The following is a 27,018-nucleotide window of genomic DNA, read 5'->3' as shown; positions in this document are numbered from 1 at the left end:
TCGTCCTTGCCACATTACTGAAACTACTCTTCTGAACGTAGTTAATGACCTTCTCTCTGCTTTGGATAGTGGAAAGATTACAGTCCTCATCCTCCTTGATTTGTCTGCAGCATTTGACACACTAGATTATGACATATTACTTCACCGTCTCCAGCACGTATTTGACCGCTCCAGTGGCCTAGTGGTTACAGCGTTTGGCTCGGATGCTGGATGTCGTGGGTTCGATCCCCGACCGAGTCATACCAAAGACTTACAAAAATGGTACAAACAGCTGCCTCGCTTGGCGCTCATCATTAAGAAGTTAGAACTGGTCGGCCTGGTGTCAGGTTAATGTCACTGTGTGGGACATCATGCTACATGTCTGGGGCATGATGCCCCAGTGCTGGACATCACTATAAACTGCCACACTGCAGACATCGTAGCAATATGACTGAAAACTTGTTAAAGCTACGTTAAAATCCAAATCACACACACACACACACACACACACACACACACACGCACACCAGCATGTATTTGACATTCATGACACAGCCGTACTGTGGTTAAAGTCCTACTTGGTCAATATGACGAAGATTGTGTCCGCAAATGGAATACACTCCAGCCCAGTTGATCTGTGTTGTGGTGGTCAACAAGGGTCTGTTTGGACCTGTTATTTTCATTCTATACACTCATCCGCTCTCAAGTGTCATAGATCATCTTCCAGTGTCTCACCAATTGTAGGCTGATGACACCAAAATATGCAAATATAGCCACCCAACTGAACTTGATGATACCATCCGAAATGTAGAGAGATACTTACGTTCCTCTTCTGACAATCGTATACTTATTATTCCCACTATGAAAACGAAGTCATATGGACAACGTTTTTTTTGCATACCAGGGCCCAGCAACGTGGAACGAACTGCCCACTGAACTTAGACACAAAGACACAGTGATCTCATTTAAGAGTACTCTTAAAACTCACCTATTTCGACTGCAAGAACAAATTTAAAGACCTAACAATGTTTCCTACCTTAAATATTTTCAGCATGTTTTATGTTCTCTAATTTAATAGTGTTTGCTTTTTGCAATCATATCATTATACATGTTTCTTTTATGTTTTATGTGTTTAATGTTGTAAAGCGTTTCGAGCTTCTAAAGATTAGGCGCTATACAATGTCCTTATTATTATTATTATTATTATTATTATTATATCTCATTAATTACAACATTGATATCAATAGGTAACGGGCTTTGCAAATAACAAGAATCGACTTAATTTTTCTTCCTGTTGTTTTAATCCTTTCTAATACTGCATTATATGGAACAATATACCTTTTACTTACTTTTACATTAATTTTAGATTTGGATGAGTCCAACTGTTAAAACCATTGACACTTTATAGACCTTACCTTGTCAAGCCATCTTCAGAAAATCGTGACAGAGGTCCCATGGCTGTCCCACATATACTGTCTACTGTCCCTCTTCTGGGATGTTTCCCACCAACTTTTAGCATTAAAGAGGAGTTACAGGTTCCAACTGAAACTGAACACAGACAAATTTAAATACAGAAAACTGACAATGTCAAGTTTGACGATCAAGGCCACACACGCAAAAATATGTGACAATATTTATTATGGGACAAATACATTAAACATTTATGTTGAATTGAAGCGACATTTCAGAAATACTCATTCTAATTAAGCCACAATATAAATTTCTGTCATCAGGTACCATATAAGGGATTCGCTATTGTTTAAGAGCTACTTTTTATAAATACGGATCATGCGTAAATTAAACTCGGCGCGATTGAAAATACTGTATCTGTATTCGGAATAACCTTTACAAATTACTACATGACACACGCATACACATACAAACGCTGTTCGTAGTTATTCGATATAACAAGAGCTTAAAGTGTGCTCGGAAAAAGTCATTAAACGGAACTAAATTTCTGACTTGGTACTAATTATATATATATATATATATATATATATATATATATATATATATATATATATATATATATATATATATATATATATATATATATATCTTTCACTACGACACTTCCAACAGTATATAATTAGTAACTCAGAAGGTTTTTATTTGGCATCGAGCATATCACTCATTTCTAAACTCTTACGTGTATTTTCAATTGCATTATGAAACATTTGTTTCGGGTCTAATTCTGATGACTCGTTGATAGATGGTTCTACTTCTTTTTTAACCGCAAGGTGAAGAGCATTCCTCTGTGGATTATAAACAACATATGGGAACTCTGAGCACACCGCCAGCTGCCCCAGTCTCTTGTAGACATTGGTCGCATTTTCAATTTCAGGAGTATGGTTTCCATCTTCTGACATTTCAGTTGTTATTGCAACATACGCCTCCCTGCCTTCATGATGGAGCGAAATGTTTGCATACTTTCCTTCTGAGTGATCAGAGTCGGGCTCGTCAAACGCTTCCAAAATAACGAGTCGTCCTAAAATAATTAGAGAACTGATGATATATATATATATATATATATATATATATATATATATATATATATATATATATATATATAGAGAGAGAGAGAGAGAGAGAGAGAGAGAGAGAGATGTATAGTATGAACGCTGTATCAATGATATAATACGAGATGTATAACTTTCATGAAAGGAAATGAGGCTTGATGAGTTTCCTTTCAATGAAAAATGTATACATCTCGTGGCATATATACATATATCTTATTTATATCTCATACAAATACATGTATTTGTCCTTTGAACGGAGGTAAGATTTACTACAAGCAGCTGTGTATTGAATGAGTGAATTAACTCCTCACATCACCCAAGTGTGTCCGCTACCAAATGTAGTTATATGCCTTTTGTGCCTATTCACAATCACCTTTGCTTATTGATGAGTTGATTGTTTTCTTTTTTCGTTTCTATTTTTCTTCACAATGATTAAATCAATGTAATACACACTTATGATTTAAATATGAAAGAGGGTTTTAATGATGAAAGTAAAGCGTTACAAACGATTGGTTAACTACGCCATTCACATGAACACTTAGCCATCACGTACTGGCGCATCGAAATTAACGTGGAATAAAAACTAAGAGAAAGGACGAACCAAGAAGTGGTAATTAAAATATTTTAATATATTTACAGTTTATCTAAGTCACTGTTCTATTTTAGTAACAGTACCATTGATCATTGACCACAAAACTCTCTCTTTCTCTCTGATCTGTTTGACATATCTTTTACCACCATTCAAAAGGCCAGTAGCATCGTGGGAAGACACACACGAATATCTTGTACGCGCGCCATCTCGTAGATTTTAGCTTGTATCTGGCTAAGGCGGTCCAGAGAGAGAGAGAGAGAGAGAGAGAGAGAGAGAGAGATAGAGAGAGAGATGCATTTTGACATTTTCATATTTAATTAATAATAATTGAATTTTAGAACCTTATACTATGTTTAAGAAACAACAACAACGAAATATTAAATACATCACAGAAAGTGTACCACGTAACCGAGAAATTTACCGTATAATGTCGTCATGGTTTGCAACTTGGTATCATTGATAAACACTGTAGATAGATCCCAAGGAAAGTGCATACGTATCATTACGCCGAACCATATTCTTGTAGGTTACTTGGTGTAATTTCTATTTCAATGTTTTAATCCAATCCAAATTCCTTTTCTCTCTCACTCCACATTTATGAGTAATTTGTCCATTATGCACGAGAGGGGAGGGGGGAAAAGAAAGCAGAAATGATTGTGATGAAAATGTGTACCATATTAAATTCATTTAGAAAACGGGGATTATTAATATCATTTATCGTTATTTTTATACGTCACTAATGATTAATGTTTGGAAATTGATCATTGGTTTAGAATCAATTGCAGACGCTAACGAGAATGTTTATATAAGCGTATTATTGCGCCATGGGCTGATCACAATTTGATATACCAATAGAATTGGTATATCAAATTGCTTTATACCAGCACTTTAAATGCCATGTTATTTATATTGTATGTGATATATATATATATATATATATATATATATATATATATATATATATATATATATAAATCTCAAATTAGTAATGGTTTAATATTGAATTTATGGAACGAGTTGAATAATGTCCATCTTTTGCTAGCATTGGCGAGCAAAAGCTTGACATTCTTCAACGAGTTTCATAAATGTAATAATATTAAATCATTACCCATCTGGCGTTTCTTTTATCACATAGTTTTTATTTCATTGGAAATTATTTAGATGGAAAAAAGAACGAATAATTTCTTTCATTCTGACGGATTGTGCCTTTCTTACAAACTACAAATCAAAGAACAAGCGTCCTTTCAAACAAACATAACATTCTGCACAGACAAAATCATGTTTCAACACGGAACGTCCGATGCGCGTGATGTAGCATTGCTTGATGCAGTACCCCATTAGACTGTAGTAGACGATCCATGTTAACGTAATCAAACATGTCACTTTCATAACTAAACATTACTAAGTTGCAATATGCATGTGAAATAAGGTTTACTGGATGCAGAAATTCCCATATTTACTGTGATGTATTTGTGACCGGATATTTGCAGTATTTGACTTGGAACAGCAGACTACAGAATACGTAAACAAATTTCATTTTGAGTCGGAATTGCAACACATATTTACCGCGTAAATATGCAGTGGTTGGAATAACTTCTGTCAGTTTGGAGACCGGTTTATATCCACGCCCTTCTGTGAACAGAGGTGAGATTATTTACTTCTGTAAGTTAACGCTTAAACCACGCTTGTGGATTCCATGCCACAGATATACCGCCTCTCACCCCTCACCCCACACAAGCAATACCCATAGTTTTGCTTGTTGTTGTTATGGTCTTTCTCTTGTGTTTTAGCCATTTTTCATGTTATGATACGTTATACATGACATAACAAACCCCTGTATGTGTAAATCAGCCATATTGAAACAGACGAGACCATTTTTCCACAATTCCCTTTCGCGAGTCGATTCGAAAAATGGCGACCAAAAATGTTCATTGAAAAGACAAAATTCCAGAAGGCGGCGTTAAAACGTTTTACCACGATTGTAGCCAATCAGTAAAGATAACACTGCACACTAATTTCATGGGCTTATTTGGACCAATCATAATCACATAAAGTGATATGTTCACATGTTATAATATAAAAAATATGAAAATGCACACACTATAGGCAAAGTGTACGGACTACGTGTTGAATATATATATATATATATATATATATATATATATATATATATATATATATATATATATATATATACAGAGAGAGAGAGAGAGAGAGAGAGAGAGAGAGGGCCCCGAGTGGCCGAGTGGTCTAACGCGCTCTCCGTTACGGATCACTGCCATGTCACCTCTGTCTGCGTGGGTTCGAGTCTCGGATTCGGCCAAAGTGGGTATGTGAGAAAGCTTGCCAGTAGCTTCTCGTGGGTCGGTGGTTCTTTCCGGGGTTTTACCAGGTTCTTCCTCCACCAGTAATACTGGCCGCCATGTATAGCCTATCGTGTACTGAAGAATGGCGTTAAACCCCACAACAACAACAAATATATATATATATATATATATATATATATATATATATATATATATATATATATATATATATATATATATCCAAAAAATCAGCAGATGATTAAATCCAATCCCTTGATATGTACAGAAATTAGTTAAGGTTAGAGATTTGCAAATCTTTATTGTTGCCCATTATCAGTGCGTAATGATTGAGAAGATATAATTAAATTAATTACGAGGTACTTCGTAATCCTTATCTTAGACAAAAACAGAATGGGTGAGTTGGTATAAAATTAATATTTTAACTAGGGATTAAGTACGATAACATTACACTTTGTGTTACGGTGATAATCCAACTGATGGAGCAGACGACATACTTTTTAATATTTGTAATATATTTATCACAAGGAACTTGCAAACCTTTTTCCTTCTAATTTTGTTATCTACGTACGTTTGGTCCATTCATAATTTACAAAACGTGCGAGCCTGATGAGAGAGAATGCCATCTTTGATGACACGATTCTTCTTGAACAAGCGTCTATTGTCGAAGCCGGTGACTGGGAACAGTTGTGGCAAGAATTGTCCTGACCCCCACACCATGATGGGATAGAATCATCGTAGTTAAATGTGAATTCGTCTCCTATCAGAGCAATCAACCTGAGAAATGAACCAAAGGTATAGGCACGTGTGAAGAATGTGTGTTTCATAAAAAGCATAGATTGAACACTCGGCGTGTTTCATCAAAAAATTACAGATTGAAGACTTGGTGTGTTTCATAAAAAGCATATATTGAAGACTGGAAACCACATATGTATTTGTTAGATTATTAACCAAAACTCCACAAAAACTTGAGCAACTGTTGACTAACACTTCGCCAAGTTGTCGTAGGTCAAATGGAAACAATTGCATGTGCAGTATTTGGAAGGAAACCATAATGACTACTAACATAATATCACCTAATTAATGACACACTTTGATAAATTTTGATTGAATTGTAAGTATTGTAAGTGATTTTTAATGTATTTCACCAATATTTCCCGTTTGTATGTATCGGTTATTACACACGGGTGTGCACGTCGAAGATATCAACATTGAGACGAGATCTGTTTGGCCATCATACACTTTTATTCAATGAATCAGAAACATACATACTCTCTCTCTCTCTCTCTCTCTCTCTCCAAACCTTGAATCATTTCTGGACAGTTTTGCTTCAGCAGGTCCACATACGTCCTTCGCCAACTCATGTTGTCCAATTTCACTAGACCCCGTACATCGTGCCCGGCAGTATGTATTGACATGTTGTTGATGGACTGGCAGGGCTTTAGTGAATCCTTGGGCCAGGAATTTATTCCTGGAAAGTACATTTTAAACAAATGAGATTATTACTGTGGCTTTATCTTCACAAGTTAAACTGATATAATCTCAGGAAAAAGAAAACACTTTTTGGTACAAAAAAATTCCATACAATTAAAGATTCGTTATTATAAAATTTAAAACGTGATATATAGCTTTTATTTATGCATTAATAGACTCATATTTATTAACAAAGTCCAATTACAATTTGTTTCGAATTCGGACTTTGTTCCTAACGTTACGGCAAAGATTTGTTTAATAAGTTAAAGAACAGAACCAAAATTATTGAAATGATAGATTAAGTGACAGAAAGAAAATCTTATCTTTAACAAACGCATTACCTACCATGTGATCTATTTATTTCTCTTCCCCTTTCTGTGCTTACAACCCAAATGTCAGGAATATAAAACGAAAGATATATTTTTGGTAAAAATACACCCACCATATTTCAAGCCCAAAGGCCTGGACGTGAAAGTAAGCATCTTTGATGCTGAATTCACTTTGAATATCGATATCCGTCACCATACACTTTCCGAAGTTGTCTGCGGTGACTCTGTTTATTTGTTCCGGCTTCAGACTGAAATAATTCATAAGGCATCCTATGTAGAAAAGCACGTTTATAGAACAGCAAATCTTACAATTTTAATTCTGGTGGCATTACATCAATTTATGTCTCATTGAATCAAAGCGTATTTGGTTTGTACAAAATGACAGTCGTACTAGAAACAAGTGTGAAGCAACGTTTGTCTCACAAGAATAATGCCATAGTATTCATAACTTCTGTCAAAGTCATTCACCTGTTTTCACTTTTACAAGCAGGATAAAGCGGACGAGCATTTATTTTGTCTTGCTAATAATTAAATATATAATAAAGCACATGCTGTTCACCTTATTTCTGCAGGTGGACTCAATGACATATCCACGTCCTTTCCTGACCAAACCAGAGAAGAGTTGAATCCCATCTGAAAACAAAAACAACGGATGTATAGCACGATACTATACTGCCACCCGCTGCTCAAAAACAGAAAAATTGCGTAATTAGGTAACTCAAACCTACGGCAATGTTGTTCTCTGCGCAAACCATTCTCAAGCATAACGTCCCAGATTTAACAAAATGAGATACACAGCAATGTTGTCCTATCTCTGTGTCAGCTTTACCCTAACACAATTTAATGGTTTTTGAGACAGAGTTGGGCCAATGGTTCAAAACTGTATAACCAAAACTAAACAAACACGAAAAAGGACTCCTTTAACATATAAAATTTTCCCCGAATTATTTATTACGTATTTTTTTCAGAACAAATGTTGTATAGAGTATAGTATTTTATGCAACGTTTAAAAGATTTTTCTTTGTCATCACTGTGTTTAGTACACAAGGATGAAACCAAAATTTCGTGTGTATGTGTGTGTGTGTGTGTATGTGTGTGTGTGTGCTCCACGAAACCATTAGTCAGTAAACGTGTTTCAAAAGCATAATTTGGTAAAAAATGTATACTCAATGTAGGGCGCAATTTGTAATCGTATGTTGACTGATTAGCGTTTTTTTTTTAATACCTTGTGTGAGAATTTAACCCTAACATTTGCATGCTCCGGAAGGACAGATTTAATCGACAGAGGGGCAACAGTCCAGTTAAAGACTGACACATCTCCTTGGGGCTTTCCATGCGTGAACATCGATTGCGCTGAAAAGTAAAAATAGAACAAAAATGATTTTAAACTTACAAGTAACTTACATATAAATCTAAATTTTTTAAACATCTACATATAAATGGCAATGATACTACAACTACACTACTACTGATGATAATTCGTCCTCGCTAACGTAGTTGTCATCATCATTATTATCATATTCCTCATGTTGATGAACCAATTCTAATAGAGCTATAATTTACGCACAAATACGCATGATTGATCCTTCAGAATTCATGTATGTAAATTTAGTTCGTTTCAAACAAAATAAATTTTAATACTGACTTCGGGTTTAAACTTTATGTCTTTAGTGCATACATTATTATTAGTATGGTTTCTATACTGGGATTACTATGCAGAAAACAAAGATAAATGACACACTATCATATATGAAGCGATACAGCAACGTAGGTGAGATGAGGAAGGGAATCATGGAATGTGACCCAAAGTAGAAGTTCACCTTTTAATTTTTCACAAGGGAAAGGGCATTGGCATAAAGAAACTTGTGTGCCTTTGCAGTTTTCACTAAAAGTTGCGAATCGAAAAATTGTTCAATTATGGCATTCTAGTATTACGTATATTTGATTTAACTTATATTTGATTTAATTTAATTGTTTGTAAGTTTTAAAATCTTTTTATTTTTAATTTATTATATGTAAAAAGATGTTGGTTTGTTTGCTAGGAACTCAATACTTTTCCAGAAAATAGTTTGACCTTGACTGTTCATTTGTAAACACCAAAAACTGACCTACTTCCTGGCTTTAATTCAGAAATTAGTGAGAGAAGTAAACAACTTTTTATTTTTATCTGATTCTAAGCGTAAAATGATTGGTTCTTGTCAAGGTCATACTGGGACTACGTGCTTTTATACGTGAATACTTCTCGAAGGTTCTGGAAAGTTGACCCTCATCCGGGAATTTGTTTTGCGTTTCGAGTTACTTTATAATCGCTGTTTATAGAGATATTTCTCAGTCGGGCTTAAAAACACTGGGGCGTAAAGGTGTTCTTTTGTTGTGTCAGTTTGGGGTTATTTTAATATTTTGTCGAATTATTTGGATTCAAAAGGATCAATTCTTTTCCTGGAGTGCTCATACAGAATTCTTGGACAAAGACATTTCATTAATTTAAACACCAGATTATTGTTTGTGAATAACACAGAACTGTAGACGTTCCAGCACCACAAAAAAAGGATACAGTATACGTCATCGCCATTCATCTTGGATTCTTCGTCGGGATTCGAAAATTTCATTATTAGGACTTTTAAAACTTAATTCGTGGATTAAACTTGGATTACTTTTGGATTTAATTCTTAAAACCGTAAGCTCTTATTTTTTCATTTTTACAGAGATTTTCCAGGGAAATAAATTATTTGTTAAAGTTTTCAAAGCTTGTTGATTTCACTCTTTCTTGTGTTACTGTTTATTCGAGCCTAAACACGTAACATAAGACCAGAATAAATCATCATAATTAGCAGCGATACCAGGAACGGTTCATAAGGCAACTGTACTTGTCATCGTATTGTCAATCAGTAACTATCGAAAATTTGCCAGCCATAAGACAATAAAATGAACAGATGGATGTTACTTTCATGATTTTGAAACCTTGTGCTGTTTTCTTTCTTACCTTTTAGTAATGAGAGAGAGAGAGAGAGAGAGAGAGGGAGAGGGTGCTATTGTTGTTTGGACTTAAAATGTCGGAAACAGAAGATGAGTATAGAAAATGTCGTCTCAGATAGCAATGTCTTTAGATATACTCATTATAGAAATGCACCTCTTGAACTATCCAAGCACAATCAGAGAAATTTATACATTAATCTAGATTTCATCATCTCTGATTCAATTACCACTTACATAAAACGTAAGAGCCATCGGTCCTATATTTATTTCTCAGTATTGCTGGGCCACTTACGGCAGCGTGTACCTCCGCTACAACGTCAACACTGTACGTCAGCAGGAGTTCGACGGGTGGAAGCCTGGGAACTATGGCTAGTGGTATCCTTAGAAGTTGTTTGGGCAAGGATTTCCAAAACAAGACGGTGCCGTTGATCGTCATCTCTTTGCGGAATCTCATCGCTAAGTCGGTGTGCATTTCAATATCCGTTTCAAACTAAAAAATATTTGGAAAATTATTAATTTCAGTTATTTTTTTATGACAACATGATTTATGAAAATAAATCATCCTAGTATTTTCTTTGAAGGCGAATATCAAACAAACAATGTTAAATTCTGCGTCATTCAACTGAGACACGTGTTCGACGTTTAATGTTTAACATCAAAATGGCTGCGTCGATTCATTTGTCTTTAGCAAAACTGATTCCACATGGACATTTGCTATTTATACGGATTAAGAATAATATTTATTTATAACCATAATGGACACATTATTTTCTGTGGGTATGTAAGTGAGCTTCCAAGCTATAGTTTATTTCAAACATTGCCTAATATAAATGCAGGGAGAGTTAGCTATAATTCGCTCCATCAGTGAACTAACCAATGCCGCGACTAGCCGCCACTATAATCCAGGTTTCATGTACCAGCGATTTAGCGTTCATCCTGTAAAAAGCACGGAACAAGGTCAAGCGTAAGGACTCGTGCACTCGCTAGGAGAATGGAATTGTACACTTATTTACTTGCACAAACCCACTGGATTTCTAAAAATATAAGGTACATACCAGACATGATAATTTTCAATCAACAACTATATGACACGCACGCAAGCACGCACGCACTCACACACACACACATTAAACCAAAAATTTATAGCGGCGCAAATTCAAAACCGTTCCCCAACGTTTTGGGCTAAACTCTTCGGCAAGGGAGAAAAAAAAAGTATATTTGCAAAACAAACCATCACTTAATTCGCAATCTACGAAATGTTTTGGATTCCTCCATTTTAGAATCACGAGGGACAATTTACAACAATAAATATAAGCACGAGACGAAACGTGGTGAGAGATCGATGCCATAAATTATATCCCGGTAGAGTTAGGCAAAGAGGTTTTGAAGATAATAATAATAATAATAATAATAATAATTTAATTACTTGGGATATATTACACAAATTTTGCATCGGGTGTAAAATTAATGACTGGCTGTAATTTTGACAAGGGTGCAACGGAAAGGTTAGATTTTTTCATTCAGGCCAAATTTCCCACGAGCTTTTAATTGCAGTATCCAGTATCGTTCCTTACGTGTGCGTTCTGCGCCTGTCTATATAAGAGCCCAGGATGGCCAAGTGGTCTAAAGCGCTCGCCTTTACCGATTTATCGATCACTGCCATCTCATTACTGATAGCGTAAGTTTGTGTCTCGGGTTCGGCCAATGTGGATGTGTAAAAAAGCTGCCAGGAGATTCCCGTGGTTCTGTGTTATAGCATATCCTACGCTGAGAAACGGCGTTTAACCAAAAACAGCACCACACACACACACACGCGCGCGCGCGCGAGCGCGAAACGAGACTGGTTCGGTATCATACATTTAAATCATAATAGGTCCCAATACATGTATGAGGAAAAGAATGAGAAAAGAGATATAAAATGTATATTGTTCAAACCCTTTCATTAATTCTAAAGATTAAAATACATTTTGGATTATTAATATATGAGCACACACATCTATAAACTGTAATCTTTTTTGCGTCAAAAGGCGAAACATCTAAGTAAAATTTGATTACAGCAGCAAATTTATCTTGAAATTGAAATAAAGCTATATTTTAAAAAATCACAAGCAACTTACCTGGGAAACATACTGTTTCAAGACAGGTTTATTGTCCTTCTTCTCGATTTTCAAATCACTGTGGATTACAATTCAAACTTTAAAAAACGTTTACTAGTAAAATATTTACACAGGCAGCGTTAAAAATAAAAGTATTTTAAAGAAATGATAAAGTATGCTAAAATGTTCCTAAGAAATGCATACTCAAACTTACAAACTTTTGCCAAAATGTCTTAAAATATGTACCAAAGTTAATAAAATTATATATATATATATATATATATATATATATATATATATATATATATATATATATTTATATATATATATATACACATTGAAAACAAAGGTTTATATGTACGTAAAAATAGTTATGTAACAATGTGCTAATAAGGAACTAAAATAATTATTTCACTTACAAAGTATATGCCATTCTTTGCTTAGAATAGCAGGATATACAGTCTAGTGAGAAGTAATCTGGCATGGCGGTAATATCCACCTCGTTAGTGTGGATCTTCAAATCCAAATCGTTTGTTCCATTCATCCGTGTTATTGAGAACTGTGCGCCAGCCTGGCTTCTGTCGGCATCGTAATTAAAAGGAATATATAAAGACTCGTTCGCGTGCCAGTCTATTTGATTGAGGATATCAGTCAACATGTTGGACATGTGGCGACGGTTTCGTTTGCTTCGTTTTCGTCTCAGTTTAGAATTGCTTTTCCCTTGGGTCAGTTGTACATGTATTGAAGCTTCTTTTAACAGATCAAATGGTCTGTAATAATAATAATAATAATAATATTATAAAACCATTATCGTTTATAACGCCGGCGGTGTTGACCTGTTCATATTTGCGCTTTCATATGTTTACACACAAAACAAAATAACTGGACATTATTCCATTAGCATACAATGGCGTAGGGTTATTAAACAGAGGGTAGCTTTCAACTTGTCATCATCATTCGATGGTCTTATCTTTCAATTCCTTTCCAAATGGAACGTTTATATTTCCATTAAACGTGTCTGACCAAAATTATATTTTGATGCTTGGTCTACATGCACTGCATTCAGTCACTGTAAATAATATTCATATCTGGTATCAATAACAAGATCTGGTTGTCCACACAAATATGGATACAACAGTCATAATGAGTTTTTGGAAAGGAACGAATCTCAAATTTCTACAATGTCTCTTTGTCACCTCGTAGTTCATTTTGATGCTCCTAAATTTGTAAAGTTTTTTTTTTTATAAATAAATTCTTCTTCGTCTCAAGTGTAAGCTCTTAAATATGAAACTTACCCAACATCTTCAATGACCAAATCTATTCTTGATTCTTTAGGATAGTATATGTCCTTGATCTTTGCGTATATTCCTTTATGGGTGTTTTTCGTGCTGGATAGAAAACATTTCCACTTGGCACTACCAAGAATTATCTGCCCTTCATGCCATATTGGAAGGGTTCCCTCCTCGTGGAATGCAATTAACAGCTTATCATCCTTGCAGAGCAGTCTCTGCAACAAAATACTTGTCATTACTTATCACAAGAAGAGTTATAATTATGACATACAATAAGCCAATCTCCTGTCATCATTAGGCATGTATTGACCTTGACTGCCCCCCCCCCCCATGTTTCTTTATATCTTCTAGAGTAACACATTAGTGATGCTTAACTCAACTAAAAACGCAGTACATTTTACTCTTGAAAGCGATTTTACATGTGAAAGCTGCCAAAGTTGTTGTCAGTAGAAAGAAAATTATCACAAATAACCAGTTTCACCTTCTTTTGACTTAACGTGACCTAGGATTTTGACTTTTAGAACCAAAAATAATAGTAATGGTATTTTTTCTTCTTCTATTTTATGGAGCAGCCCATCTAGAAGGATTGACTAATGTCTGCGAGGCAGAACACCAGTAATCTCACGAAAGACAGTTCGCTTTGGCAAGTCACAGCGAATCTTGACCTTTTACCGCTACATCTTCTAGAGCACTCAACCTGCACCGTTCATTCAAAGTGTGTGAAAATAATTTAGGTCTCACTGGATAGTTTCGTATTTTGACACCTCCCCAATTTTTAAGGTAGAAGGCATGAACCTAATTATCACAAGCCTAGCATTTATAAATTCACACGTAAGCTAAATCTGTAATGTGGTTTACATTTACTTTGAGTTAGGCTTGGAAATGGGTTGGCTTGTTGATGACTGCCTGTCACAGTTAGACGAGCATTGGAGATCAAATGCGTAACTTGGGCTGCAAATGAGCTGCCGACTTGGCTTACGTATTTACACGTGTCTGCTACAGAGGTAAATATCAAACACTCTAGATCGTTGAGGGGTGATGAAAAGTATGCTAATTTGTTATAGAACTAGTGAACTTGATTCATGCATAAGGCACATACTGATTCTTTTAGATTCCTTGTCATAGGAAAATATTCAAAATAGCTCTTTCCTGTCAAAAATGAATGTAAAAAAGAGGGGTTGGTGGCAGTGTTGGTTCAGTATAAAAGCCACCAGTTGCATTAGGAATTAACCTGATTGCCGCAGTCAAAATCTCACATGTATGCTCTCTACATAAACCGTTAGTTTCTTTTTATTTGTATCTTCAGTGTAAAATTATTCTCATTTTTCTGCAAAAGGTCATTGTCGGATGATAATTCACCAGATAAACTGTCCAGTGAGACCTTAATTGCGAGGTAACAAAATTGTTAGCGAAGAGACGGACCGATCAAAACCGGCACCTCCGTAACTAATACCATCTGTCACAGGGGCTGTGTGTGAGGGAGGGTGGTGAGGGGGCTCGCATAATCATGTACTTATTCTTTTCTTTCTCTGCCTCTATTTCTGATGCAATTTTAGTTCAGAATTTACCGTTGACTTTTTGAACGCTCAGTGAAGTATGAGCCGAAATTAACGCTGTGCAAAATGTTTGGCCAGAGAAGCCGATCACACAGCTTTGTTCGGTTCATACTTCAATCAACGTAAAGAAATAAATTATAATTAAATATTACTTCATATAACGAAAATGCTTTCAAAATGTGTATTTTTAATGCAGCAAGTTTAACTTTTCTAACCGTGCTCGAATACATACAAATTAAGCATATGTATCCGTGATTTGCTTAAAGTCAACCAGGAATCGTCAACCAGTTGCCTGGCGACATGGCGCAAACTGACCCATGATCATTACTTGAGGAACCTATTTTGGAGTCTCTCTAGTTAAATTACCTAAATGGCTGAATAATATATATACGATTAAACAACAAGATTAATTTAGAGTTGTTCAATTATTTTTGCATTTTATCCCAGAAGACAAAATTTATTAACAGCGCTTCCCTGCCGTAGCTAGTGTACACCATTCGCTATTAAAGAAAGGAGCATTTTTCTTACTTTGACCAATATAGTCGATAGTTTGCTAAAACTAGCAAACATACCTACTTAACAGAATTTATTTTTATAAACACACCCCACACAATCAAATACAGAGAGAGAAACAGAAAGTCGAAATTGTTTATGGACCGCATAATGTATGTATGTATGTATGTATGTATGTATGTGTGTGCGTGCGTGCGTGCGTGCGTGCGTGTCTGTCTGTCCGTCTGTCTGTCTGTATGTAATCAGATTGATTCAATTTGGGCTGAAACATTCTTACAAAAAGTCTATTTTAAGCCTTAATCAGAGTGGCTGTTTGCAATTACTGTCACAGAAGGGATTTTTAATAAGCAAACGTCAAAGCAGTTATTACTTATGTCGTTCGGTAAAAACATTAAGTACGAATCTCCTCAACAAATGCCATATGAAGTGTCCACGTGCAATTTAGACCAATGTGGTTTGATCAACACCATATATGAAAAATGTGCATTTGTATGTATGTATGTATGTATGTATTTTTGGTTACTAAGAGAGAGAGAGAGAAAGAACACACACACAAACATCCATCCCAGTATGGTTATGATCATGGCAATTTGAACCTGATAGTCCTTGTTGAATGTTTCGATTGGGATACTGAGTGTCGGTTTGATCGGTAGCTTGGATTGTTTTCTCGTAAACGATTTAATCCGCCACTAAAATTTATTATGATGGCCTCACTTTCGTATTCTTCCGTGGGAACGCAAACCACGTACCAATCAGGTCATTCTCGTCCGTCAATAATATAGTCTTCCACTCAAGTACCAAGGGATTATTTGCAGGTAGACCTCAACGATTCCGAGCGAATGTTTCGCCAACGCTAATGCACACACAACTCGACAAGGCAGTGACAAACTTGTGCAGGGAAATACAAAATAAAATTCGGTTTTTGCTGTGCTCGCGAACACAATGTCCATTGACGCGTTGATTTCGTAGAGCAAGTGAGTGTCCATTAATCAATATTGTAAACATCATAGATCAATTAGTCATCAGTGCCTGATGCACATATACGTCTATGACACCACCCGATGCCCGTGGTTTTATTGAGGATCTTTGCGAAAGTCTTGCCGGCGTTTTGTTAACCAACGAATGTTTCCAACTTGTCCACCATTGAGAGTCTTTGATCGGGGCAGTGTACAGTCGACACCGTCGTTGCACTGGGGGTTATGGATAAAATTTCGCTGTAGTTTTAGTTTGGTTTCTTCTTCCGGCTTTCTTTACTCCAACGATCACAGTCATAGTCTGTTTGAAATGATATTATTCAAGTCGCATTTGTTCTTTTTCTTCGTTATGATTCGCTATCCCATCAAAATATCATTCTACTCTTGATTTTGAAGATCTGTCATGTTTCTCGCCGGTAAACTCCCGATAAAGATATTGTTGTCAATCATCTATTCTTTTCTATACCGCGCAACAGATATTCGCGTCTGTTATAAAATTCGTGATCGGGCAGATATTTTTGTATTTCCGCTAGTGGCACCCGTTTTTATCGACTGGTTTGATGTACGAGCGCTCGGGCCGTTTATATTACCACGAGAGCGTGTTTACAGTTCGTGTGTATAATCAATGTCTCACGGCATTGCATTAGAAAATTGTATCGAAACTGATTCTGTAACGCATGAATCTATCATACAAGTTTGTGGTGACAAATCCGTAATGAGTCGCCTGTGTGTGCACGAGGAAATTCTTTAAACGCTTGTTATCCAAGTCGACACAGCACTACTTGGCATGGATATTTTTTTTAGCCCTAGAGCGTCTGTCCTGTTGAGCATCATATACATACTGGTGTTGGCGCGAATCACGTTCGGCATCTGCTGATATTACTGAGTAATTAGAAGACATTGGTGTTTGTATAATGTCCGCGAGTGTATATTCGTGTGAAATTTTTCAAATTAGCGAGCATCACATAGTTCCACACCACTAAGTTGTTCACGGGCGTGTCAATGTCATCGATATCGGGTGTGTCATCGATGTCAGTGATGACTTCAACCTGGTTGGTCGTTGCAAGCAATTGTTCGCAAGCCCGAATGAAGTCTTTCAACACATCATAACACTATTGATCGTCTTCCAACAGCGTTATTAGGTACCAATTATCCCATGTGAGACATCGCATGATGAGATTTAATAGCAGCTGCGTTTTACTGACCGGGATGGGTTTGTGATGATCGCATGGTCGGTACAATATGATGCTTTTTCCGTGTTGGGTATGAGTTCATATTGTGTTCGATGCAAAACAAAGACTCACGACGACAAACTGTCACACGGACGAACAAGCTCACGCGTGCGGGAATATGTGTCCGTTGTCGCCGAAATAAATACAGTTTGGTCAAGGTGTCGAACCCGTAAAAAACCATTGTATCGTCGGGGCACTATTTCATCTGCTTTAGGTAAATTGCCAGGGACACCGTGGGCCAAGGACATCTGCCCTATATAGTGCGCTTGTCCGTGGGAAACTACAAGTGATACCCACTTATGTACATTTATCAACCAGGGTAGGTATTAATACGATAACTCAGCAACACCCCTACCACTATTACACGTTGTCACGTAGATGGCTTAATTAATTGTCAATACAATATATAGAAGACAGATTAGAATCAACAGTTCGATATCCCCATATCATCTCAACGTGATATTTGCGGTGATAATTGTTTGACTGTGGTGTCAGAGCAAGAAAGTTCTTGACAATCAAATCCCGAACTTTTTTTCTGCTTTTTATCACAGCGCCGGCGTGCTACTAGTTTTAGTGCGATAGTCGTGTTGATCCCATGTTTCGAACGTCGAGTTGGAACGTTTTTGGCATCGTCGAAATCCACCCTGAACAACCGTAACATGTTTTCGACCCGTTATATGACAAGATACGTCGAATTGGACCATTAAATACGATCAACGATGATCCAGATTTGCTTTTCGTTAATCCCTCTAAACTGCGAAGCGTTATAGAGTATATGAGAATTTAGCGCTGGTTCAACCACGCTAGCCGACACGTGTAAGGTGTCATTGGTGCCATGTATTATCACGGGTATATTTTGACGACGACTATCCCGCGGATGATACAACTACGGGATGAGAGTTGTTGGAGAATTTACCTGATACAGTTTGAACAGTTCTTGTTTGATGTTGGGTGTTATAGCGTATTTATTTTAGTGATCTCTCGTGGAAATGTCTGCGAATACTGGCCCACTATTCTTCGACTTAATCTAGTTTGATTGTATTCTCACGTGTATTTTTAAAAACTGTGTTAAGATATTATCTTTTGGCAAAAAATAATCGTGGCTTTCTTTGCATTAATGCGCGTAATTGCGCAACCATTCATGGGTGAAACAACAACTATCGGAGGATGGTTGTCTCTGATCTCCATTCGCGATCACGTGAGTGTTTATTTGAAGCAGCCAAGCATGAAACATGTGAAGCGTCTTCTTGGGAACCGTGCAAATTTGAACTCATATTATTACACGGGCACTCTCACAGTTGTGTAATCTATGGATTCTCAGTGTGAAAGGTAATTGCTCTAACTTGATTGTCCAGTGGCTGTATGGTGTGCTAGGAAGTGATATTTATTTGTCTTTGGATGTGTGTTGTTCAAATCATTCATAACAGTACGAATGGTCGAAACAGCACTGTTTGGCAAACTTGAGCACGGGAATGTTGTTCTCACGGAGATATTCCATCATGATATCAAATAAATCAGCGATGACTTTGACCGCGCGTGTTGGAAATATGTTGATCATCGATAACAAATTTGTGTTAACATACGAAAGAATGGAAGATCTTAGATGTGTATCTTGAAGGTGATCCATATCGTTCTAACTAAAGATGTACCCGATAGGTTTTTTGATAAATATACGGTTTTTGTAAAATATAACTCTCCTTTATATATACAAACCAAAACTTATCTGCGACACAAACGTGTATAATCATTAGATTCTCCAACGGTAAATGTGATGAATGTCTTTCGTTATATATCTTTGCTGCGAAACCTGTTTTTGTCGACTATACGCAAAGATGGCTTCTGCGATAGTTAGATTTGTTAATATATTGCTGTCGAGCATAAAACACAGTAGAACAATTCGAGCCCATCCACGTTTGCTGCTTGATACCTCAACGGAACCATCTTGACGTACGCGCTGTAGATTAAAATGACGTCGGAAACACGCTGAGATTAGCGGATGGCAAATTCAAAACTGTTGATCACGGCAAGTCCAGTAAAATCAAACGCGGGCAAACGGTCCGTTAACAGCTGCACGTATGATCATCCGTGGGATGACCGAACCGCTGGAAATAAAGGTCACATTCACCTTGATATAGAAAACTAACGGGCTAAGAGCGACCATGTCAGTGCTGACAATATTCGAGAGACTGCCACGCATATATTGTACACAGGATAGTTGGACATCCTCGAGAAAACTCTTAAAGTTTCCAGTTGTTGTTTTTATTTTATTTTGCTGTCCAAAATATTAGGCAACGGACGTGACAGTAAACGAATTATTAATGATTTTTTCGGCGTCGTTTGTCTACTTTTAGTGCGCTTTGGCGTTTTTCTTCGTGAAATTCTTCGGTACGATAACACTCACCAGACGGCAATAAAATTGATCACCCTTCTGATAGAGGGTCACTCGAGACAAGTGGTCGGTGGAACAAATCGAGGACTGAACACTACAATGGTGCGGGTGGAAAATGGTGGTGGTGGTGGTGGCGATGTGTGTGTGTGTGTGTGTGTGTGTGTGTGTGTGTGTGTGTGAGAGAGAGAGAGAGAGAGAGAGAGAGAGAGAGAGAGAGATTCTGATGATGTGAGGCTGCAATGTCGAATATAGAATCCGTTTTATCTTTTAATCCATTTTATGTTCAGCTAACATGTTGTATCATGGCCTATTCACATCGAATTCCTTAAAGAAGCCCCATGTATCGTCTCTGTAAATCCCAATACTAAATTTACTCCCCCCCCCACAACTTAGAAAACTAATGACTAAAGTATTTAACTCTGCAAAAAGTTATTTATTTAAAACATTATATTACAACCATAAGCCTAGCTCCGAAGTTTTCTAGTCGCGAAGAGAAATCAGCCTATTCAGTCCCGCCGAAATAATGGACTTCCCTTGACCTTACTGGATGCTAAAATGTTCAACGTACGTGAAAAATCTCTAATTTGGATTAGAATTAGATTGCCAGGCCCACGACTCTCTATCTCTGTGCGGCTACAGGTTCCACCTATCCAACACTCAACTTTATATTTTCTGAGTTTTGAAAGTCGAGTTTCGTTTTTGTTATTCACAGCACTACTCATGCAACATCGTAAACATTATGTCAGTGTAGCTTGCAAATATTTTACACATAATTCTATGTAATTGTCGGAAAAAGTAGTGCCAGTGGGCGGGTCAAATTCATTATTTTTGTTTCGGTTCATACGGGTATAAAGGAAAGAAATTAAAAAGGGCCTAACGTGTCAGATTGCTGGAAATTGTAATAAAGAAAACAAAAAGACAAAATTAATTATTGTAAAAAACATTTTTGTTTTTATTCGGATGCAAGTGTTTTTATACTTCTTTTCTATCAATTCGTTCGCTTTTGGCAACAAGTCATTAAAAGTTTTAAGAAGTATAATTTTATAATCAAACTAACTAGATCCAGGGCTTATTTTATCATTGCATTCATAATATTTCTACTAGCAATTGACTAAATGTTTTTTGAAAAAAAAAAAACAACACATTTTCATATCGCAGTTCAAGACACTTGCTTTTTGTGTTCTGTTTTTTTTGTAATGAATAAACGAGTTCAGGTGATACTCCTCTGGACATTAGAGAATTAAACAAAATGGAAGAAAACAGACATTTACATGTCCTGAAAGAAAGGAAGAAACTCTAAATGCCATCAAAATAGACAGATAGTTTATCTATATACCTAATAATTCATACATTGATGCATATATCCATCGATCTTTAAGCAGTAGACAAATACATAAATGCATACATACATACATACATACATACACGTACGTACGTACGTACGTACATGCATACATACATACATACATACATACATAAAAAGATTGGTAGGTAGATAGATATGAGATAGAATCGAAAGCTAATTATATATGTGATAATTTATATTTTTAGATCATTTTACCTTTATTCCAGGTGTCGTATCCAAATGTATAATGTCCGTGAATTCGCCCCGACTTTCAAGAGTAATCTCTTGACCATTTTCTCCGGAAAACTGTACATCGTGATGAAATATGTCTTCTAAGGAATACACGATTAAAACACAACTAATACGGCTAAGTAGTGCAAAAAGATAATGACAGAACAACATGTTTTAATGCTACTAGCAGCAGTGTATGAGACGCACTAAAATAGTTCGCTTACCGCGGAGTAATTCTCATCTACTGATTATCCATTGGTAAATTTATGGGTTGCTCTTCAAGTTTGATAAATCGTCAGCGTGAGGGCTTCCTTAATGTAGGATAACGTCTTATAGTCGTATATGTCATAGTAACAGAGTCTCTCTCTCTCTCTCTCTCTCTCTCTCTCTCTCTCTCTCTCTCTTTGAGTTCAAGATATCAAGAGTCATTCAAGAAGAAACAACAACAACTACAACCACTTCAAAAAATAAAATGAAAGTAAAAGAAAAAAAGAAATAACAACATAAAAACTATCGTCCGAATGTCAGATATATGCATACCTTTGAGACGGTCGCAATCATTATGTGTTTAAAAAAATAATAACATATCTATTTATAAGCGGAATGCATCCAAGTCAGAAAATCTTATAAATATGCTCATTTTATATGAAATTTGTGAAACTCGTTTAATAATTAATTGTCTTTTGAAGCACTGAAATTTATAAGCGGGTAGTAATTCATTATTAGATATTGAATAATGCGACCAACTGTAAACAGCGTATACCTGTATCTGCAGGCACATCACGTCTCGGTAGATCTGGGTTTATGCTCTTCGTTTGTCCTATGATTTCAAGCGAACATATTAGGCCCTGGTCTGCCGTTATATTGCTTAAAAGGATTTTGTTTTGGATTATTTAACTTAAATCTAGGTATATTAGAACAGAATAAATATGTAAAATGTAGGCGTAATTACATGCAGCAAATACTTGTTAAATTGCTTTAACCGATACATTAAGCGAAAAAGAGATAGTCTGCGTTCACAAAATTTATACAATTTTAGTTTATTGAAAAACTGCCGATATTTCGGATTTTTATTGCATTCTTGTGTTTATATTGAATGTTTAATGTTACTACGAACAGCCTGTGGTTTTCATACAAAAACAAATTTTCTCGTTGACATTCCAAATGGCAGATTGATATATACTAAGATGTTAATTTGTTGGGCATTTTTCTTGTCCGATTTTAACTGAATTTTTTGTCGTTCGCTTATGTGAAGCAAAATCTTTTTTCTGGCGTATACTTATATGCTACTAAATCTGGTGTCAATAAAATGTACACGACTTCATTAGCGAAGCTTTAATATCAAAATATTGCATACATAGGTGCTTCATTTGCTTGTAAAATGGAATAGACCTATCAGAGAACAACGCGACCATGGCTTGATAACTGATATTATAACGTATTACTACTCGAAATATAGTCCGCTACCGGTATTATTCAGGCTAAAACAGCAGGTTGTAACAGGTCCATGTTCTACCTCTTTGATAACAGATCGTGTCTCGTTCTTGGTCTATCATGGAGTAGAATTTGCCTTAACTTTCACAATGTATTCAAATACCTATATTTACATTCTCGCTATCATCATTGTTTTCACGATCATAGCGAGTGGAAAATATTTTGAACCTGGCTACGATCACCATTATGTCTACAAATCCACATCGGATTACCTTGGGATGCAGAATGTTACCAGTGTAATGAAGGTAATCTCTCTCTCTCTCTCTCTCTCTTTCTGCCGGCGATTGCAAAAAGCACGTATTTACATATTTCATCACACATTACTAGATTTATTTGCAATTTCAAAGACGCATCAATTAACTGTATGTATTTAATCTATTATTTCGAAATTTTGAAAATTATTTTTATTTTCAGTTATGTTTTAGTAGTTCGATTTGAATATTTCTGTAACTGTTATTGGAATATCTGAATTGCTGTTTAATTTAATCCCTTCGGAAAACAAGCATCTGTTGTGCAGCGGAAAAAGGTTAAAAAAACCCAGAAAACCTCCCCAATAAAGACATAAAACAAAATTTAAAAAACCCCAACGAAAACAAAACATAACAAATCAAAACAAACTTATAACATAGGCATTTATGATGTTTTCTAGTTGACTGAGTGGTGTGCGCTAATTAGAATAAATGGTGACATCAGTTGTATAGAATTTGTGTACGCCAATTCGATACAATTTGTGAAGGTTCTATGCCTAACTTCCTGCGAAAGAGTACAACAAGAATAATAAAGATACTGATGCTGTTCCTACTAAAACTGCTACTAAATCAGTTAATTAGTCACTCAATCCATGAAAAAGCGTTTAAATATCTGACTTACATGAACCAGTTTTCCAGATTTATGATAGATGTAAATGCGGAAGTTTAAGTAACTGAATTATAGCCTTTATTCATGGGCAAATTTATCATGTTCATAAATTGCTTCAACTATAAAGACGAAATATGCGTAATCTTTCTTTCACTTAAAAATGGTGTAGGATTATCGACTATAAGGCTATACTCTTTCTTTCACACAAAAATGGTGTAGGGTTATCAAAATCTTCTAGTTAGTCTTTTTCTTGCTTTTTTCAGTTTCACATTCGCTTTGTCAACTCGAGTGGAAATGGAAATCTACATTCACTTTACTTGGATAGTTTTGTTCAATTTTCGCAAAGCGGATACTGTGAGTACAATTGTTATACGTTGTGTATTTTTCCTATGAACCGTTTTAAAGACAAGAACAGCCCAAAACAAAACAAAGCAAACACTAACAAGCAAACGGAACCTTTTATGTACCGAAATATGAAATCTTCACTTGCTTTGCAATACTTTTCCTCCAATACTTCCTTAGTATATTAGACTAGTTCTTGAACATTGATACAATTATATTAGACTAGTTCTTGTACATTGATACAGTTATATTAGACTAGTCCTTGTACATTGATACAATTATGTTAGACTAGTCCTTGTACATTGATACAGTTATATTAAACTGGTCCTTGTACATTGATACAGTTATACTATACTGGTCTTTATGCATTGATACAGTTATATTAGACTAGTCCTTGTACATTGATACAGTTATATTAGACTAGTCCTTGTACATTGATACAATTATATTAGACTAGTCCTTATGCATTGATAGAGATATATTAGACTAGTCCTTGTACATTGATACAGCTATATTAGACTAGTCTTTATGCATTGATACAATTATATTAGACTAGTCCTTATGCATTGATAGAGATATATTAGACAAGTCCGTGTACATTGATACAATTATATTAGACTAGTCCTTATGCATTGATAGAGATATATTAGACTAGTCCTTGTACATTGATACAGTTATATTAGACTAGTCTTTATGCATTGATACAATTATATTAGACATGTCATTGTGCATTGATACAGCTATATGAGACTAGTCTTTGCACATTGATACAGTTATATTAGGCTAGTCCCTGTGCATTGATACAGCTATTTTAGGCTAGACCTTGTAAATCGATACTGTTATTTATATTTGATTTAATTCATATTCGATTTAATTTAATTGTTTGTAAGTTTTAAAATCATTTTATTTTTAAGTTCACTACATGTCAACGTAATGTAATCTTGTTCACTTGATTTGGCATTTTTTTCTGAAAATTCATTTTGACCTGACTGTTCATAAACACCTAATAATAGAAACACTGTTTCTATTTTTGACTTAGTTCCCGACCTTGATTCAAAATCACTGAGACAAGTAAACAGCTTTCTATTTATATTTTATTCTCGGAGTAAAATTATTGGTTCTTATCAAGGTCATACTGGGAGTATGTGACTTTAGATTGTAAACAGCCTCTGTTTCGCAATTCTGGGTTTTCCGAAGTTGCGCAGTAGTTAGATTTAATAGTGATGTTTAGAGAGATATTTCTCAGTTTGGACTTTTACCTTGGACACTGAAAATTTTAATTTTTATTCAAATTATTTGGATTCTCAAAGTTTAATTCTTTTTCCTGGAAATATTTGAGTACAGAATTCTTGGACAAAGAAATATCTTTATATTTTATTCAGAATTCAAACACCGGAATGTCATTTTCTGTGGTTCACAAATAACTGTAAACACATTAGCGCTGTACTGGCTACAGTATACGTGATTGCCTTCCATTTTGGGTTTTTCGTTGGGACTAGAACTTGAATTCATTAGAACATTTCATTACTAGGACTTCTAAAATTTAATTCGTTTATTATTCTTGGATTAATTTTGGATTTGATTTCTTAAAATGGTGCGTTCTTATTTTTTCATTTTTAGATTGTTTTTTCCAGGGAAATAAATTATTTGTTACATTTTTCGAAGCTTGTTATTTCCACTCTTTCTTTTGTTACTGTTATTAGAGTCTAAACACGTAACATAAGAATACAGTTATATTATAATAGTCTCTGTGCACTGATACAGTTATACGAGTAATAACTATTATCGATAAGATACTGACCTTTTTTTATGAAGATGTGGCTAGTCTTAGACTTTTACATGCTACGACACACCTACTTTTGCTATTTTCAGATGCCGATAACCCACTACATTGGAATTTGTCAAAACCGTAATGTATATTTCTGCTTTCAAGCTATTTTCAAACTCATTTATGTAATTTGCAGTTACTGCTGAATACTATTTGAATTGATCTTAGTATATTAAAGACATTTATGTTTAAATGTTTAAGCTCAGTGCATGCCAATGCGAGGAAATTATTTAATACCATTATTTTTGCTTACTACGTACTGGAATGATACACAAAAATAAATGACAGTTGATAAGCGATGCATATTATTTTATAAAAGTAAAAGATCTCATGTGGAGAAAATGACAGAAATATTAGTATAAAGACAAAATCGATTCGAACTCAAGAAAAGAGATGAACATGAATTAATTATTCCTGCAATATATTACCATATTCTCAGATTTTTGTTCCTGAGTACCCATGATGGAGTTGTAGAGATGGTACACATCCATCCAGAGGACCAAGATGAAGTGTTGACTCTCAAGAAAGTTCTAGCCAGTACGCTGTCCGTCAAGGTCATGGTTAGCATATAGTTAATGCTTTTTTCTCGATCAAGGAAAACAACGAGGGATAATCAACCTCTAGTTACATATATTTACGCTGAAATAATGTAATTATTGTCGAGCAATACTGCTGG

The 27,018-nt window shown here is 35.5% G+C and overlaps 2 protein-coding genes across 2 annotated transcripts in view; one reads left to right on the top strand and one right to left on the bottom strand.

Annotated features, from left to right (window-relative positions):
• LOC149774053 (uncharacterized) overlaps positions 1 to 22,048 on the bottom strand; it is a gene marked incomplete at its 3' end in the record, with an annotated part of 29,303 nt that extends 7,255 nt beyond the window's left edge. The window contains exons 1-12 of the mRNA XM_089945870.1: positions 21,806 to 22,048; positions 13,584 to 13,795; positions 12,708 to 13,058; positions 12,310 to 12,367; positions 10,427 to 10,682; positions 8,442 to 8,569; positions 7,776 to 7,849; positions 7,330 to 7,464; positions 6,718 to 6,885; positions 5,986 to 6,191; positions 2,129 to 2,467; positions 1,395 to 1,527 (exon numbers count right to left, since the gene is read on the bottom strand). Of these exons, the coding sequence (XP_089801996.1) occupies positions 1,395 to 1,527; positions 2,129 to 2,467; positions 5,986 to 6,191; positions 6,718 to 6,885; positions 7,330 to 7,464; positions 7,776 to 7,849; positions 8,442 to 8,569; positions 10,427 to 10,682; positions 12,310 to 12,367; positions 12,708 to 13,058; positions 13,584 to 13,795; positions 21,806 to 21,991 (2,246 nt within the window). The remainder of the gene's footprint in view (positions 1 to 1,394; positions 1,528 to 2,128; positions 2,468 to 5,985; positions 6,192 to 6,717; positions 6,886 to 7,329; positions 7,465 to 7,775; positions 7,850 to 8,441; positions 8,570 to 10,426; positions 10,683 to 12,309; positions 12,368 to 12,707; positions 13,059 to 13,583; positions 13,796 to 21,805) is intronic.
• Positions 22,049 to 23,364: 1,316 nt separating this feature from the next.
• Positions 23,365 to 27,018, top strand: part of LOC149774052 (uncharacterized) — a 66,988-nt gene continuing 63,334 nt past the window's right edge. Inside the window, exons 1-4 of the mRNA XM_089945869.1 lie at positions 23,365 to 23,559; positions 24,436 to 24,526; positions 26,387 to 26,423; positions 26,782 to 26,902. Coding sequence (XP_089801995.1) covers positions 23,404 to 23,559; positions 24,436 to 24,526; positions 26,387 to 26,423; positions 26,782 to 26,902 — 405 coding nt within the window. The 5' untranslated portion in view covers positions 23,365 to 23,403. The remainder of the gene's footprint in view (positions 23,560 to 24,435; positions 24,527 to 26,386; positions 26,424 to 26,781; positions 26,903 to 27,018) is intronic.

This window comes from Sinohyriopsis cumingii, unplaced genomic scaffold, assembly GCF_028554795.1.
Source record: "Sinohyriopsis cumingii isolate HCF-2022 unplaced genomic scaffold, ASM2855479v2 utg000441l, whole genome shotgun sequence".
In the NCBI taxonomy this organism is placed as follows: domain Eukaryota; kingdom Metazoa; phylum Mollusca; class Bivalvia; order Unionida; family Unionidae; genus Sinohyriopsis; species Sinohyriopsis cumingii.
The sequence above is the reverse complement of the archived record's forward strand: the minus strand, read 5'-3'. Positions and strand labels throughout refer to the sequence as shown.